The following is a 13,987-nucleotide window of genomic DNA, read 5'->3' as shown; positions in this document are numbered from 1 at the left end:
AACTCAACTTAATTTGCCTGATATTTTGCTACCAGACCACTTACCATAAGGTTGGTGTGAAGTTACAGCACAGTTTCGCAGAATTATGGGGACGTTTTGAGGAATTTTTGGCAATTTTTTTAATTTTTTTCCCAAAATTTTTTGAAAAATTTTGGTCAGCAGGTTCGAGTCGTAAACCAATCCAAAAATTTAGTCCAGTACCTCTTGTCTATGTTCCGTTTTTCTGGATTTTCAATCCGTTCACAATTACCCAAAAATTTGTGCTATCGGGAAAATTACCAAAATTAGCTTGCTTTGAGTTGGGATACACAATAAGACACCGTATGTAACTTTATTGCACAAAAAAATTTATAAAAACTAGATGAGTCTTACAGCTTTTGACGGTTTTGGAGACTGACGACACCGGGGAAAAAATCCAAAACTTCGGGTGTCGAGAAAAAAAAGCTCCACTTTGACCAAAAGTCAACAATCAGGACACCTGAACAGACATCTCTCTCTCTCTCTTCCGTCAGTCCGCTCTTTCTTCTGTCTGCTCTTTCGTCTTTGAAGACAAAACACGACACCTGTATAAAGGCCTATGCAATTCACACGACGCCTGAGCAGGCCTCTAAGATCCGACACCAGAGCAGCTCCTCAAAACGCGACACCTGAACAGGCCTCCGTTTGGCCCTTTCGGGATTATTCTGAGACGAGGGCGTCTCTCCTTAGTTCAAGAGGTAATCCACAAGAAGGTAACGTAGTGGCCTACCTCCTTCTATAGGAAGAAGCCGTAACGCTAGGAGCCGTATCGTGCGTTTTCTACTCGGGTGCGGTTTCGATTTTTGAGTAGAGCTATGTTAGAGTAGATCGGTTTTCGGTAGTCAAAAAAAGGGTCCCAAAAGTGTCAGTTTAGTGAAATTTTATCGGCAAAATAACAGCAAACAAATCGAAGATGAATCAGAAAATGTCGGAAAATGTCGCCATTAACACAGACTACAATTCTTTAAATCGCACAAGAAACCACTAATGTCCCTTGCGGGGCGCCAAAATGTACGCGCAAATCTCCACAAACCAAATCGTAAAAATATTGACTTTAAAACAGTTGAATTACAGAGCGTTTTTTCGGCAAAACTAACAAAGAAATCCATAGTTTTACAGTTTTCAAAACGTATTTCATCATCGGTAAGATCGGACCCAAAACACTGCATAACTCAAAGCAAGCTGCGAAAGTGGCCAGTATTTGTCCTTGAGACAAATTGCTCTTTTTAAAGGTCAGCCTTAATCAAGGCTGAACCAAATTAGAGCGAAAAGACGGTTAAAATAGGTTTGGGGGGGGGGTTCGAACCTGGTTAAGGAGCATCCCATCAAGTTCGGTGCATATTCGAGTTCTAGAAAGGAAACGACCTAGTCGGGATTCGAACCGGCGCCGAACCCGCCGGGACGCACCATGTATACACTTGGCTACTGTCCCTACATGCATTTATATTTTGGTTCAGTTTTATATGCATTTATACTATTGTTTTATATTTGCGCTGCAACATCCTCCACCCCTAAACAAGGAAGAACGTGAGCGAGCTTTACGGTCGGGCGGGTCAGTTCGCTCGTAACGGTCTTTATATCGGCGGATCTCGCGCATCCGTCCTTGCCATAGTGCAGTCTTAGAACACGTGCGAGTGGATAATGTCCACGTGGAGTGTCAGGCTCTATGACCCAAACCAAGTCGCCGGCTTTCAACTTAACGTCTGACTGGTTGTGCCACTTTGCCCTCCTATTGAGGGAAGGAACGTATTCCCGCATCCAAGTACGTGTAAAGTATATTTTGTCGGTAAATTAGTTTTGTCGCGGATTAAGCAACAAAAAACTATAGCTAGTTGTTCCGGATTCCGTAAACAAAATCAGGTTCCGCAAAATTTACGCGGATTTTGCAATTATAAGTAGATCGTAGAGTTCATCATTGTACTGAACTAAACGAGTTCTCGCGTGAATAGTAAAAAACTATAGCTATAAAAAAAGATCAAGCAAAAATTTGAAAGCAAGAACCTTACAACAATAACAAATCATAAATCATTGTTTAACTAATTGTGGATGTAACCCTTTCGTAATGGGGTAAATCTCCTAGCATGTTGCCTTGGGGATCATTTGATTATGACTTGCTAATAGATACATGTGACTATAACCCTTTATTAGCACATAAGATGTCAGTTGTCATCAGTTTATCAACAGTTGTCAGTACATGAGATTAAAATGTTCGTAGTAAAAAAGATTCGCATATTGTAAGCAGAACTGTAAATAAGAGTGAGCTGCTGGAAACTATCGCTAGTTATCAAAAAAGATTTAATTGAAAAAAGTAAAAATATGTGTTATTGGAACCGGCAAACAAAATACAATTTGCAATTTCGATCACAATGTGCGTATTCCGCTTACAGTTGCGGATTCCGCAACAGCGTAACTTTATTTTTTATGTATAATTTTATTTGTTTGTATTTCCAAAAATTACTGAATTCCGCAAATTTGGTTGCGGATTCCTCAAAACCGGTTGTTTTCAGTGCAATTTTGAGCAATTCAGTGCTTTAGCTATTTGTTCAAGGAATACACAACATCATAGAAGATCAAAAAAGCAATTTCGCGGATCCCGCGGAAAGTCTGTTTTCGACCTGTTGCGGAAACCGCCTACAATTCACAAAGTACACACGTTCGTCTCGTAATCTTATAGTTTTAACCAACAATAGTTTTATGATAGAACGCAAGACAAACTACACATTGAGACTTAAATACTGAATGAGTATCAAAAAAAACAAAAAGCAGAACCAACCGTCAACAAACCTTTTTTTTAAGAAAGCATTTTCAAAAAATCTGAAACACTAATTAGTTATTTTCATCTTATTTAAGACCAAGTTAACATCCTCCCCCTAAAAGAGTCTAGGTGGATGTTAACTTGGTCCTAAATGAGATAATAATAAAAAGTTAGGTTTTCAGGTCTTTTGTAAATGCTTGTATTTTGAAAATGCTTTTAAAAAGGATGTTAACTTGATTCTGAATTCGAATGTTTTGCCAATCAAAATCTAGCATTTTACCTGCACCACTTAGCAAGTTTAAATTATATTGAACGCTGCGATGGAGGATATCAAATTGGTCTATCTGGTGGTGGTGGTGGTGGGGGGGGGGTAGGATGTTAACTTGATCCCTCGTTATTCAGTTGACAAAAATTTTTACCTGAACAGAGAGAACAGTTCAAAACTCAAAATAAATTTCAAAAAAACACACAAAAGCAGTTTTTTGAGCGACAATAAAACTTGCGGAACTAGGGTTGATAAACTCGCGCATGGACAGAACGTGATGAAAAACTTCTGAGATAAAAACTAAGCAAATCTTTTTTCATGCTTAACCCGTGCTTATTGGATTCTAGCTCAACTATTCTTTGCAAACACTTCTTCAATTGCTTTAACTGGCAAAAACTCAAATACAAATACTTTTTTCTTCATGAAGAATACTGGAATAATATTTAAGTTGAATAAGCTCAAAAAGGAAACTACTTTTATGATCGAGTTTTTTCCTTTTGTATTTTTTCTCTTGAAATTCATTCCATTTCGGTGAATTGATATTCAGTTTTTTTTTAGTTTCCCTCCAAAATTTAGAACTTTTCAGGAATTTTGAAATGATTCTCTTCTCTTTTCACGCTAAATTTTTAGACTGATAATAATTGAATTTTGTGCGCTGTTTTCAAACTAAACCCGAATTAACTTTCTTTTACCACAAATAGTTTCATATGGCGGTTTTATTTGGTATGTATGGCCGACAACAATATCGCACTAACTCGTCTGTCTTATCATTTTGTCATGGGGGAGGGGCGGATTTGGGAAAAAACGAATATTTTGATGGCTTTTTTGAATTTTTTAGGTCGACCAAATTGATTTTCCGAGATCTGGTAAGCACCATAATAACACAAATTTGACAATTTTTTTGCGGCACAGATAAAATTTTAAAAAAAAATGGCTGGAATATTTTGACCAAATTATCGCGTTTTTTTGTTACGCGCTCCCCCTAAAAACTAGTATTTTGGCTCCAACGGCGCATTTAGAAAAAGTTTATGGTGAGTCGGCCGAAAATAGATGTCACCAGTATCGTGCCGAGGGGTGGGGGCGGGGGACAACTGCCCCCTCCCAATTCTGGTTGTCAAAATTTTCCTAAGGGTCCCTCTTTTGATATAACTTTATTACATCCATTTTTCGGTGAACAAACTCGGAATTTTTTCAAAGGCGCCTTGGGCGCCAGTATGACTCATTTTGATGGGGGAGCGCGCGCCAAAAAGTTCAATTTTTTAGTCAAAATTTTCCAAAAAAATGCCTGAAACGCCTAAAATTTTTTGAAAAATTTGCCTGTCCTAACAATATATTAGGAGATCTCGGAAAATCAAATTGGTCGACCTAAAAAAAAGTCGAAAAAATTTTCAAAATTTTTCGAAAAACCCTATACCCCCTAGAAAATTTTCTGCGCACGCCACTGGATATCAAAAATAGTATTAAAGGAGGGATCCTTTGGGTCGTGAATGGGTCGCATACCTGAAGAAAAGAATGTCAGCTACATACGTTAGATCCATACGGGTTTAGTAAATTAATTTTTTTACTCTTATCTGTTGAACTGATCAGACTGCTTCATATATTGATCGAAATAAAGTTAAATTCAACCTAATTTCAAGCTAGCAGTGTTTCCAGAAGCGTGCCGGGAGGCAACTGCCCCCCCCCCCTCTCTTCTGGTGCCAAACTTTTTCTAAGGGTCCCCCTTTGATATAATTTTATGACATGCATTTTTGGCTGGCCGACCTCAATTTTTTTTCTAAAAGCGCCATTGGCGCCAATGTAATTAGTGCTGGGGGAGCGCGCGCCGAAAGACTTTTGGTCTACTTTTTTAAGTGTTCAAAACGTTATTTTAAACCTGCTTTTTTGGAAACTTTGCCTGCGGCGCGAAAAAATTCTGACAAAAAGAGTCCTTATACTATTATCGGAGAGCTCAGAAAATCGAATCGGTCAACCTAAACAAACGGTCAACAAATTTTTCAAAATTTTTTTGAAACCTCCCACCCCTAGAAAAAAATCTGCCCACGCCAATGAGTGTTTCCAAGATACTAATATAACTATGGAATTTAATAGAAACTACTTGATCAAAAATAGATGGCGTGGCAAACAGACGGTGTACCAAGACAGATCAGATTTATGAGCAAGCCAACTTGGAATTATTTCAGTGCATTGTTTAATTTGAAGACGTATTGTTAGTTATAAGGGGTCGATCTAGATTCTAGGTAAAACTTTCTTGTAATAATTATTTTTTGATAATAGGCTTGAGTGAAACTAAATCTATTTCAATTCATTCACATGAAAACTCTTCTAAATGGCCCATCTTTTCACAGTCAAACATTATATAACTTTTTAAATTTTAGTCTCTTTTTGCTCCGCATTCGGTGCAAAATTTAGCCGCTGATTCGTACGCGTGACCACACGAAGAGCAGAATTTCGCGCCTCCCCCTCCCCCTCCTCCTCCTCCTCCCCCTCCACCGCCAGGTGTACTCTTGGCGGGAGGTTTGCTCTTCATTTTGGGGGAGGGTGTCTTTCTAGCGTGGTTGTCGGCAGGGGGAGCTAGTCGGCTGCTGTTTGAAGAGGAAGATGACTCGGCCGGCGCTGTCTTCTTTGGGGGGACTATTCCTGTCTTCGCACAGATGCTCACATGTTTCTCTATTCTGTCCATGTTGAAAGTGCGTGAACAATTTGGACACTCGACTGAAAAGAAACTGTTTTGATATATGTATATCATATTCTTAATAACTTAATTCGATAGAAAAAATTCAAAAATTGAGACCTTTCCTCCAATCAATTCAATTTTTCCTTGTTTCTAAAAATTTTCCAAAAATCTAAAAGTTTTCCAAAACACTTAATCATCACCGGACAGTATTCTATATTTTCAAGTCGCTTTGAACACGTCGATGGCGCCATATATGCAATGTTTTGTTAAAAAAGCGTCAAAAAACGCTATTCTGTTTAAAAACGTTTGTTAAAGGTCATCAGGAGTTTCAAGAAAATTCCGGGAAATCAAAATGACTGAATTGAAATAGATCGCGACCTCTAATCAAAAGATCGACCCCGTGAGTTAAAAAAAAAACTCAAACGGTCACTGAAAACGGCTTCTCCTTTTAAAAAAAAACGACTAAAAGATTTGTGGAAACACTGGTTTCTTACAGCCCCCCCCCCCGCCTCCCGGCCTCAACCGGTGGTGCAACCGGTAACTGTATTAAATTATTCATAACAATTGGACGATATTATACTAGATGTTATACAGTGAACATAATAAGTGACGTAACAGTATTACGAGTGTCAGATTTTCTCAGCTTACATTGGAATTGGGAAAAATGGGATCTCTTTAACTATATCCCCCCTTTTGCAACGGGGGGAGAGATTCGTTACTAGGTACAAAATTCTCATATGATTAATCGTTGATTTATTTCTTTATTGAGTGGATATTCGTTACTATGTACCCGAGGGGGTGGGGATATACTTAAAGAGATCCGGAAAGTGTTATAAAACCATACCTAAGTTAGCTTGCGCGGCATAGTAGGCCGCATCTGATGCCCCCTGCCCCCCTCCCCCTCCCCCCTTGCCCCCAATCGCTCTGTCGGCCTGGGGTTTTGGCTTCACAGGTGCCTTTTTCCTGAACTCAGGAGCCAGTTGTTGATTGGAAACTTCCCATTTCTTAAGACACTGGGGCTCGTGAATCGGCAACGAGGCTTTGGTGAATTGTCGTCCACAGATGTAACAGAACGGTAACTCTTTTCTGGGCGCGTTTGGGTTGCTATTAAACGGAATATTCATCGTTTTTAGCCCGTTTTTTTCAACTTAAGCATAAAATTTTTTTTGGATCAATCGTTTTCAGGACAAAAAAATTAAATTTTAGTAGAAATAGTAAAAAAAAAGTTGTGTTACTACTGTTTTGAAGCAATATACTAAGATATGCTGGTAATTTGAGTATAATACAACCAAAACTATAAGATTTATTGTCTGTCAGATATAGACCGAACTAGAGCTGAATTTGATGATTGTTTTGCTGAACAATTTTACGCGTGGAGTTTTACGTGTGTTTGAAAAATGCACGCGTTTTATTTTTTGGTAAAACACTGCTTTAGCTTTAAAAACTACAAATGCCGAGATTAACAAGCTGAGCTTTATGATTTTCTTGTGTTTTGAAGCTCAGCAGACTACTTTTTATACAGAATAAGCACGACTATTCTGACGCAAAAAAAAATTAAAAATCAGTTGCTTATATGGTCACTGAAAAGTCTCATTCTTAGTTCTATGACTTATTCTTTTTTGCAATGAAGACATCAGAATTTTAAGAAACAAAGCAAGAAATTCAGTTTTCATAATTCAAACTTTTTAAATTAACAAAATATAAAATTTTGAAAAAGTTAAGATGATTTTTTTTCGTTTGAATAGAAACGTTGAAGCTCGGCTTTTAGGTTTCGAATCTTGAAAATTTGAAAACTTGAATCTTGGCTAGAAAAGTTTGCTCATAAGCTTAGAAAACCCAAAATATATTTTTTCCATGATTATGGGGTGGTAGCGCACTAAGAGCTGAAAGATTTCAATAACCTCCGGCAAAACCTGTTCACAAACCAATGTAATGTTTCCAGGATCTTGTTAACTATTTCCCCATTTATGGTATGTGTTGAAAGCTGCCATCTCTATTTGTTGTTTTTCACCCTGTTATGACGGCTGAAGAAAAATAATTGATGCATAAATAAGACTGCTGCTATTAGGGAAAAGCCCTTTATTAACCGAAAAAAGTCCCTTTTTCAAATCTTGTCATCATGCCTAATGTAATCTACACACTGATATTTGTCACATCGAGAAGCAGATTATTCGTATCAACTAGCGTGGTGCGTTTTGATTTGGAATGGTTTATGAGGGGATTAATGCGCCGCATTTGTTAGCCTTTAACATCAAACAAGACTGCTCGTTTCAGGGCGAAGCCCTGAATGTTCCAATTGCCTTTTAAGGTTTATGGAGCAGTAATACATTAAAAAATTATATGAAATAAAACAAAATGAAAAAAAATTCTAAAATTTGAAATTTTTAAAATGAAAATCATCCCCCCACACGCCATATAAAGTACAAAAGGATAGATTTCGCTCCGTGTAACAAATCAATTAGGGCAAATAAGCTTCTTTCAACCAATTTGGAACCATTTATAAGACTGATTAACTCTCCGCTTACGCGTTAATAGTGCGAAATATATCGCGCGTTAATTGTCCCAAATTGGCCAAAATGGCAATCTTTAAACCCTTATAACTTTACGAAAACTGATCACAGGTGAAATATCTTTTCAAGTTTAAGGTCAGGACAACAATAGCTTTCGAATGATATGAAATTCCGTCTGAAGTTAAAAAAGTCGAAATTTGTCTGAAGAAAAAAAACCCACCCCGAGCACAAATATTCCGTTACTTTCGTATCGAAATCGAAAGTCGGAACAATTAGGCATAACTAAACATTTATACGATGAATTGCATGTATCTTTCATGATTTTTGACATCCTTATTTGAGGTACTTAAGATATGGTGACCATATTTTTCATACATACTGACACCAGCGAATTTAGGGGGACGGCTCGGGTTTTTTGCATTTTTGACCTGTTTTTCCAAAAAAATTTGCTTGCCGCGCAGAAAATTTTGTCAAAATGGGGTCTTTATAGTGATTTGGAAGAGGTCAGAAAATCAATTTAGTCGATCTAAAAAAAAGTCGACAAAATTTCGGATCAACCTCAATGTAATATCTTAAAACTTATCTGACTAATGCACGAGTCAAGAAATGCAAAAAGACTTTATGAGATAGCTATAGAATATCTTTAATTTTTTTTAAACTTGAACTGAACAACATTACCTTTCGGCTGATATTTGAAAAAAATTCGTCGAAACTATTTAAAAAATTGAAACTTTCTGGAGAAAAGTAACCACCTGAGCACAAAATTTCCATCATTTCTTCGAAAATCCGAAAAACTCAAATATGAAAAAAGCTAGTTTCGATTTGCAAAAACTGTAATTCACAGTACAATTTGTAAGTTTTTCTGCAATTTTTATTGTCTGAATTTTTTTTTTAGTTTTTCAGATTGGACAATAGTTTCAATAAATTGTTTGAACGCATTCAAAAAAATAGCGGTACCTGTAGTAAAAGTTATTTCAAGTATGGCAAAAAAATTTCTAGTAAAACTCAACTTCGGATATCAGCTTGTCATCAAACTTGCTTAAAATTAATCCGAAAAGAAAACAACATCGGACAATTTTTTCTTTTTTCAATATCAGAGAAATTTTTTATTATTTAAAAAAACCGAAGCACTGCCAATATCACCTTAAACCCCCAAACAATCCATCCTTAAATTGACTAAAAAAAAAGAAAAAAAACAGACCCTACGCCATATTTCTTTCTTATTTTTTAAGATTGGCGGAATAAATAGGTTCACAATTTTGAATGCAGGGCCTAAGGTTACTCCCTAAATTCACAAAAGTTGTAAAAACTTGTAGTGTAGTTTGTTCGAGATTTACTCAAAATTCTGATATGAAGTGATAAATAAACGCACTGGATAGTGTCTAAAATCGGACTGAAAAGTAAGAATGCAAGGCTGCCTTGTTTGCTCATATTCATGCAAAGTTTTTTGCAATCTGATTATTTTGAAGAAAAATTATCCAAAGGGTGTTTTTAACAGTTTTTTTTACATTTCATAAGTGTTTGGGATACTGAATGGATTCTGTTTGCAATAAGCAGGAAAAATTCGCCGAATTATGATAATAACTTTCATTGAGTTGGATTGTTTTTTAGTCACGCATGTTTTCGCGATTAAATGAAGGCCTTATGCCTTTCCAGCTGAGCAAGCTACAATAGCTCTTATTGAAAAGAACCGGATAAAATTATCCAAAACAGAAATAGTTTTACGCCTTAAGGCATCGAAGTATATCGCGCGCTAATTGTCCCAAAGTGGCCAAAATGGCAATCTTTTAACCCACAAAACTTTAAGACAAAAGTCACAGGCAATCACATTCGAGTTCTAGACAACAAAAATAATCATATTTGAGCTCTAGACAACAAAACATTTTAGATGATAGAAAAAAGCAGTCAAAATTTATCTGGAGAAACAAAACCATCCCGTGCACAAATGTTCAAATGTTCCGTCATTTGCTTCGAAAGTCGAAACAACAAAAATGCTTGTATCAGAGTGAAAACCTGAAAGCTCCAATAGCCTTTTTGGGGTTCCGGAGCAGTGTTCGCATAAAAAAATTGTTGCGAAATTTTTGTTTTCTAAATTGTCTGCTTCAATCAATGTGGAAAAATATCTAAAACAGATGAAATTGTGGCTTACGCGTTAATTGCACAAAACTTATCACGCGTTTATTTTCCCAACATGGCATTGGCAAAAATAAAAATATTTAAACAGCTTTAAACCCCTATAATTTTACGAAAAAAAACGCATTTGATTTTTTTTAAATTTGAACTGAACAACATTACCTTTCGGCTGATATTTTAAAAAATTCGTCAAAACTATTTGAAAAATCGAAACTTTCTGGAAAAAAATAACCACCTTAGCACAAACTTTCCATCACCTTTTTCGAAAGTCAGAAAAACTCAAAATAAAAAAAAAACTAGTTTCGATTTGCAAAAACTGTAATTCACAGTACATTTTGTAAGTTGCAAATTTTTCTGCAATTTTTATTGTCTGAATTTTTTTCTTAATTTCCAGATTGGTCAATAGTTTGTTCGAATGCACCCAAAAAATAGCGGTACCTGTAGTAAAATTTAGTTCAATTATAGCTGAAAATTTCCACTAAAACTCAACTTCGGATATCAGCTTGTCATCGAACTTGTTTAAAATTAGTCTGAAAAGAAAACAACATCGGACAATTTTTTCTTTTTTCAATATCAGAGAAATTTTTTTTTTATTATTTAAAAAAACCGAAGCACTGCCAATATCACCTTAAACCCCCAAACAATCCTTAAATTGACTTAAAAAAAAGAAAAAAAAAACGGACCCTACGCCATATTTCTTTCTTATTCTTTAAGATTGGCTGAATAAATAGGTTCACAATTTTGAATGCAGGGCCTAAAGTTTCTCCCTAAATTCACAAAAGTTGTAAAAACTTGTAGTGTAGTTTGTTCGAGATTTACTCAAAATTCTGATTTGAAGTGATAAATAAACGCACTGGATAGTGTCTAAAATCGGACTGAAAAGTAAGAATGCAAGGCTGCCTTGTTTGCTCATATTCATGCAAAGTTTTTTGCAATCTGATTATTTTGAAGAAAAATTATCCACAGGGTGTTTTTAACAATTTTTTTTACATTTCACAAGTGTTTGGGATACTGAATGGATTCTGTTTGCAGTAAGCAGGAAAAGTTCGCCGAATTCTGCTAATAATTTTCATTGCGTTGGATTGTTTTTTAGTCACGCGTGTTTTCGCGATTTAATGAAGGCTTACTGCCTTTCCAGCTGAGCAAGCTACAATAGCTCTTTTTGAAAAGAACCGGATAAAATTATCCAAAACAGAAATAGTTTTACGCCTTAATGCATCGAAGTATATCGCGCGCTAATTGTCCCAAAGTGGCCAAAATGCCAATCTTTTAACCCACAAAATTTTAAGAAAAAAAATCACAGGCAATCACATTTGAGTTCTAGACAACAAAAACACTCACATTTGAGCTCTAGACAAAAAACATTTCAGATGATAGAAAAAAATACAGTCAAAAATGACTAGTTAAACTGTCAAAATTTATCTGGAGAAACAAAACCATCCCGTGCACAAATGTTCCGTCATTTGCTTCGAAAAACGGAAAAACAAAAATGCTTGTATCAGGGTGAAAACTTGAAAGCTCCAATTGCCTTTTTAGGTTCCCGGAGCAGTGTTCGCCTAAAAAATGTTGCAATTTTTTTTTTACAAATTGTCTGCTTCAATCAATGTGGAAAGATATCTAAATCAGATGAAATTGTGGCTTACACGTTAATTGCACGAAACATATCACGCGTTAATTTTCCCAACATGGCATTGGCAAAAATAAAAATCTTTAAACAGCTTTAAACCTCTATAATTTTACGAAAAAAAATCACAGGTGATTTTTTAAATATTTGAACTCAACAACAATACCTTTCGGCTGATCTTTGAAAGAATCGTTCTTCAACCAAAATGACTTACCTAAAACGGGTCATTTGATTCTTAATTAAGGAAGTAATTGAAATCAATTGTAGTTTTTCTTAGATCAATTGATTTAACCCTATTTACGTCCATAATTATGAATCAAATGAAATTACCCGTTTTAAGTAGGTAATTTTGGTTTGAAAATTTGCAAAAAAATTGCATCATTAAAAACCTGGTGAAATTCAAAGCAATTTCTGTCCTCATCATTTTTTGGTTAAACATAATCGAACAATAAAAAAGAGAAATTAAGAAGATCTGTTGTATATCATTTTATTCGTTTCTTTTAAATCACCACTATAGCAGATTCTTCTGCCAAAAATGCAGTGAACATTCATTGAAATGCAAAAACCTGTGTAAACAAAGAGCAACCCCATTCAATGAAAATTATCATCAGAACTTGGCAAGTTTTTCCAGCCAGTTATACTGTAAAAAAATCATTGCAATAACCCAAACACTTGTGAAATTTGAGAAGCTTTAGAAAAAAAAAACGTTTCGAAAACACTCTGTAAATAATTTTATTTTTTAACATAACTGTTGTACGAAAACTGTTACAAGATCAGTTATGATGAAAATTAACAATATTTTCGAATGACTAGTAAAACCGCCTATGCCTATAGCTTCTAAGGGTGCATTTTTATCATTATTTTACAGCACTAGGGTCAGAACTGATTAAACAGTATTTTTAAAACACAGAAAATAGCTCTAAAGCAAGATTCGTTTCATTTATTTATTTAAAAAAATTGTTCTAAGTGTTGAGCACTGTAAACTGTTTTCCCAACACGTTTTGCACTGAGACTTATGAGTTAAATATAATTGCTCTGAAACACTGAAAGTTGCTATTGTACCAATACTAAAAAAATTTAAATTATTGCATTCACCTTTCGACTTTCCCCGATATTCTTGAATTGGCTTAAAAAACATTAAAATCCACAACTATGAGGAAAATTGTAGAACCATTTTAAAACTTCTTACGTCAAGTAAGGTGTATGAGCATTCGCTTTATAAACGCATTACTAGATTTTTTGGGAAATTCTATCTCCTTACACAAAACCAGTTCAGTTTCAGAAAACAGGTAGGAATGATTGATGAACCAATTGAGTTCTCTCAAAAATTTTGGGAAATCTGAGAAAATAGTTTTAAATGTGGCTTTTTGATGCAGAAAAAATTTTAAAAATTTTTTCAACCTAAGATGCTGCAAATTGTACAAAATCTTGGAAAAAGAGGGAAATGATTGATTGAAATTTGTTATAGTTCACAATCGAAATTGAAACCTTTGAGTTCCGAGATCACTGGGGCTCTATCTTTGGTCCCTTAGTTTTCGTAGTTCACATGAATCATATCTGTTGTAACCATCTTCAAGCTAAATTCAACGATGCAAAGACGAACGAAAAACATAAACGATGAGCGAAAAATTTGAACGATGAAAATGAATTCTAATACTCATGAAAATAATCATTATAAAATCATAATCTTAATCGTAATAACATGATAAGTTTTAAAAGTACGTTTAGTTTGCTACTTAAGCTTACTCGAGGAAAAAATTATAAACATTATTTGTGAATTTTTGTCAGCCGAGGAAAACTTTGAACTCACAAAAACTAGTGGGAGCATACATGAATTGCGTACAACCAATATTTAAAAATGGTGTCCTGTTGTAACAGAACAGCAACTACTTGCAAAAAAGTGATTTAGAAAATATGCGTCCTAGAATAGTTTGGGTATAGTTTTGCGAAAAAAGTTAGTGAAAAAATTTATCAGTATTTGATATAGACTATAATCAATACAGAACTT

At 35.2% G+C, this 13,987-nt stretch overlaps 1 protein-coding gene across 1 annotated transcript; it reads right to left on the bottom strand.

Moving 5' to 3' along the window:
• Window positions 1-5,291: 5,291 nt before the first annotated feature.
• LOC134840065 (zinc finger protein 474-like) lies at window positions 5,292-7,188 on the bottom strand. The gene is made up of 2 exons (XM_063855718.1): window positions 6,557-7,188; window positions 5,292-5,750 (listed from the first exon to the last, which is right to left on the bottom strand). The coding sequence occupies exons 1-2, from the start codon at window positions 6,834-6,836 to the stop codon at window positions 5,410-5,412; spliced, it is 621 nt and encodes a 206-aa protein (XP_063711788.1). The 5' UTR covers window positions 6,837-7,188; the 3' UTR covers window positions 5,292-5,409.
• Window positions 7,189-13,987: the final 6,799 nt, after the last annotated feature.

This window comes from Symsagittifera roscoffensis, chromosome 2 (genome assembly GCF_963678635.1).
Source record: "Symsagittifera roscoffensis chromosome 2, txSymRosc1.1, whole genome shotgun sequence".
Lineage (NCBI taxonomy): Eukaryota > Metazoa > Xenacoelomorpha > Acoela > Convolutidae > Symsagittifera > Symsagittifera roscoffensis.
Note: the sequence above shows the minus strand (reverse complement) of the source record. Positions and strands in the feature narration are given on the sequence as shown.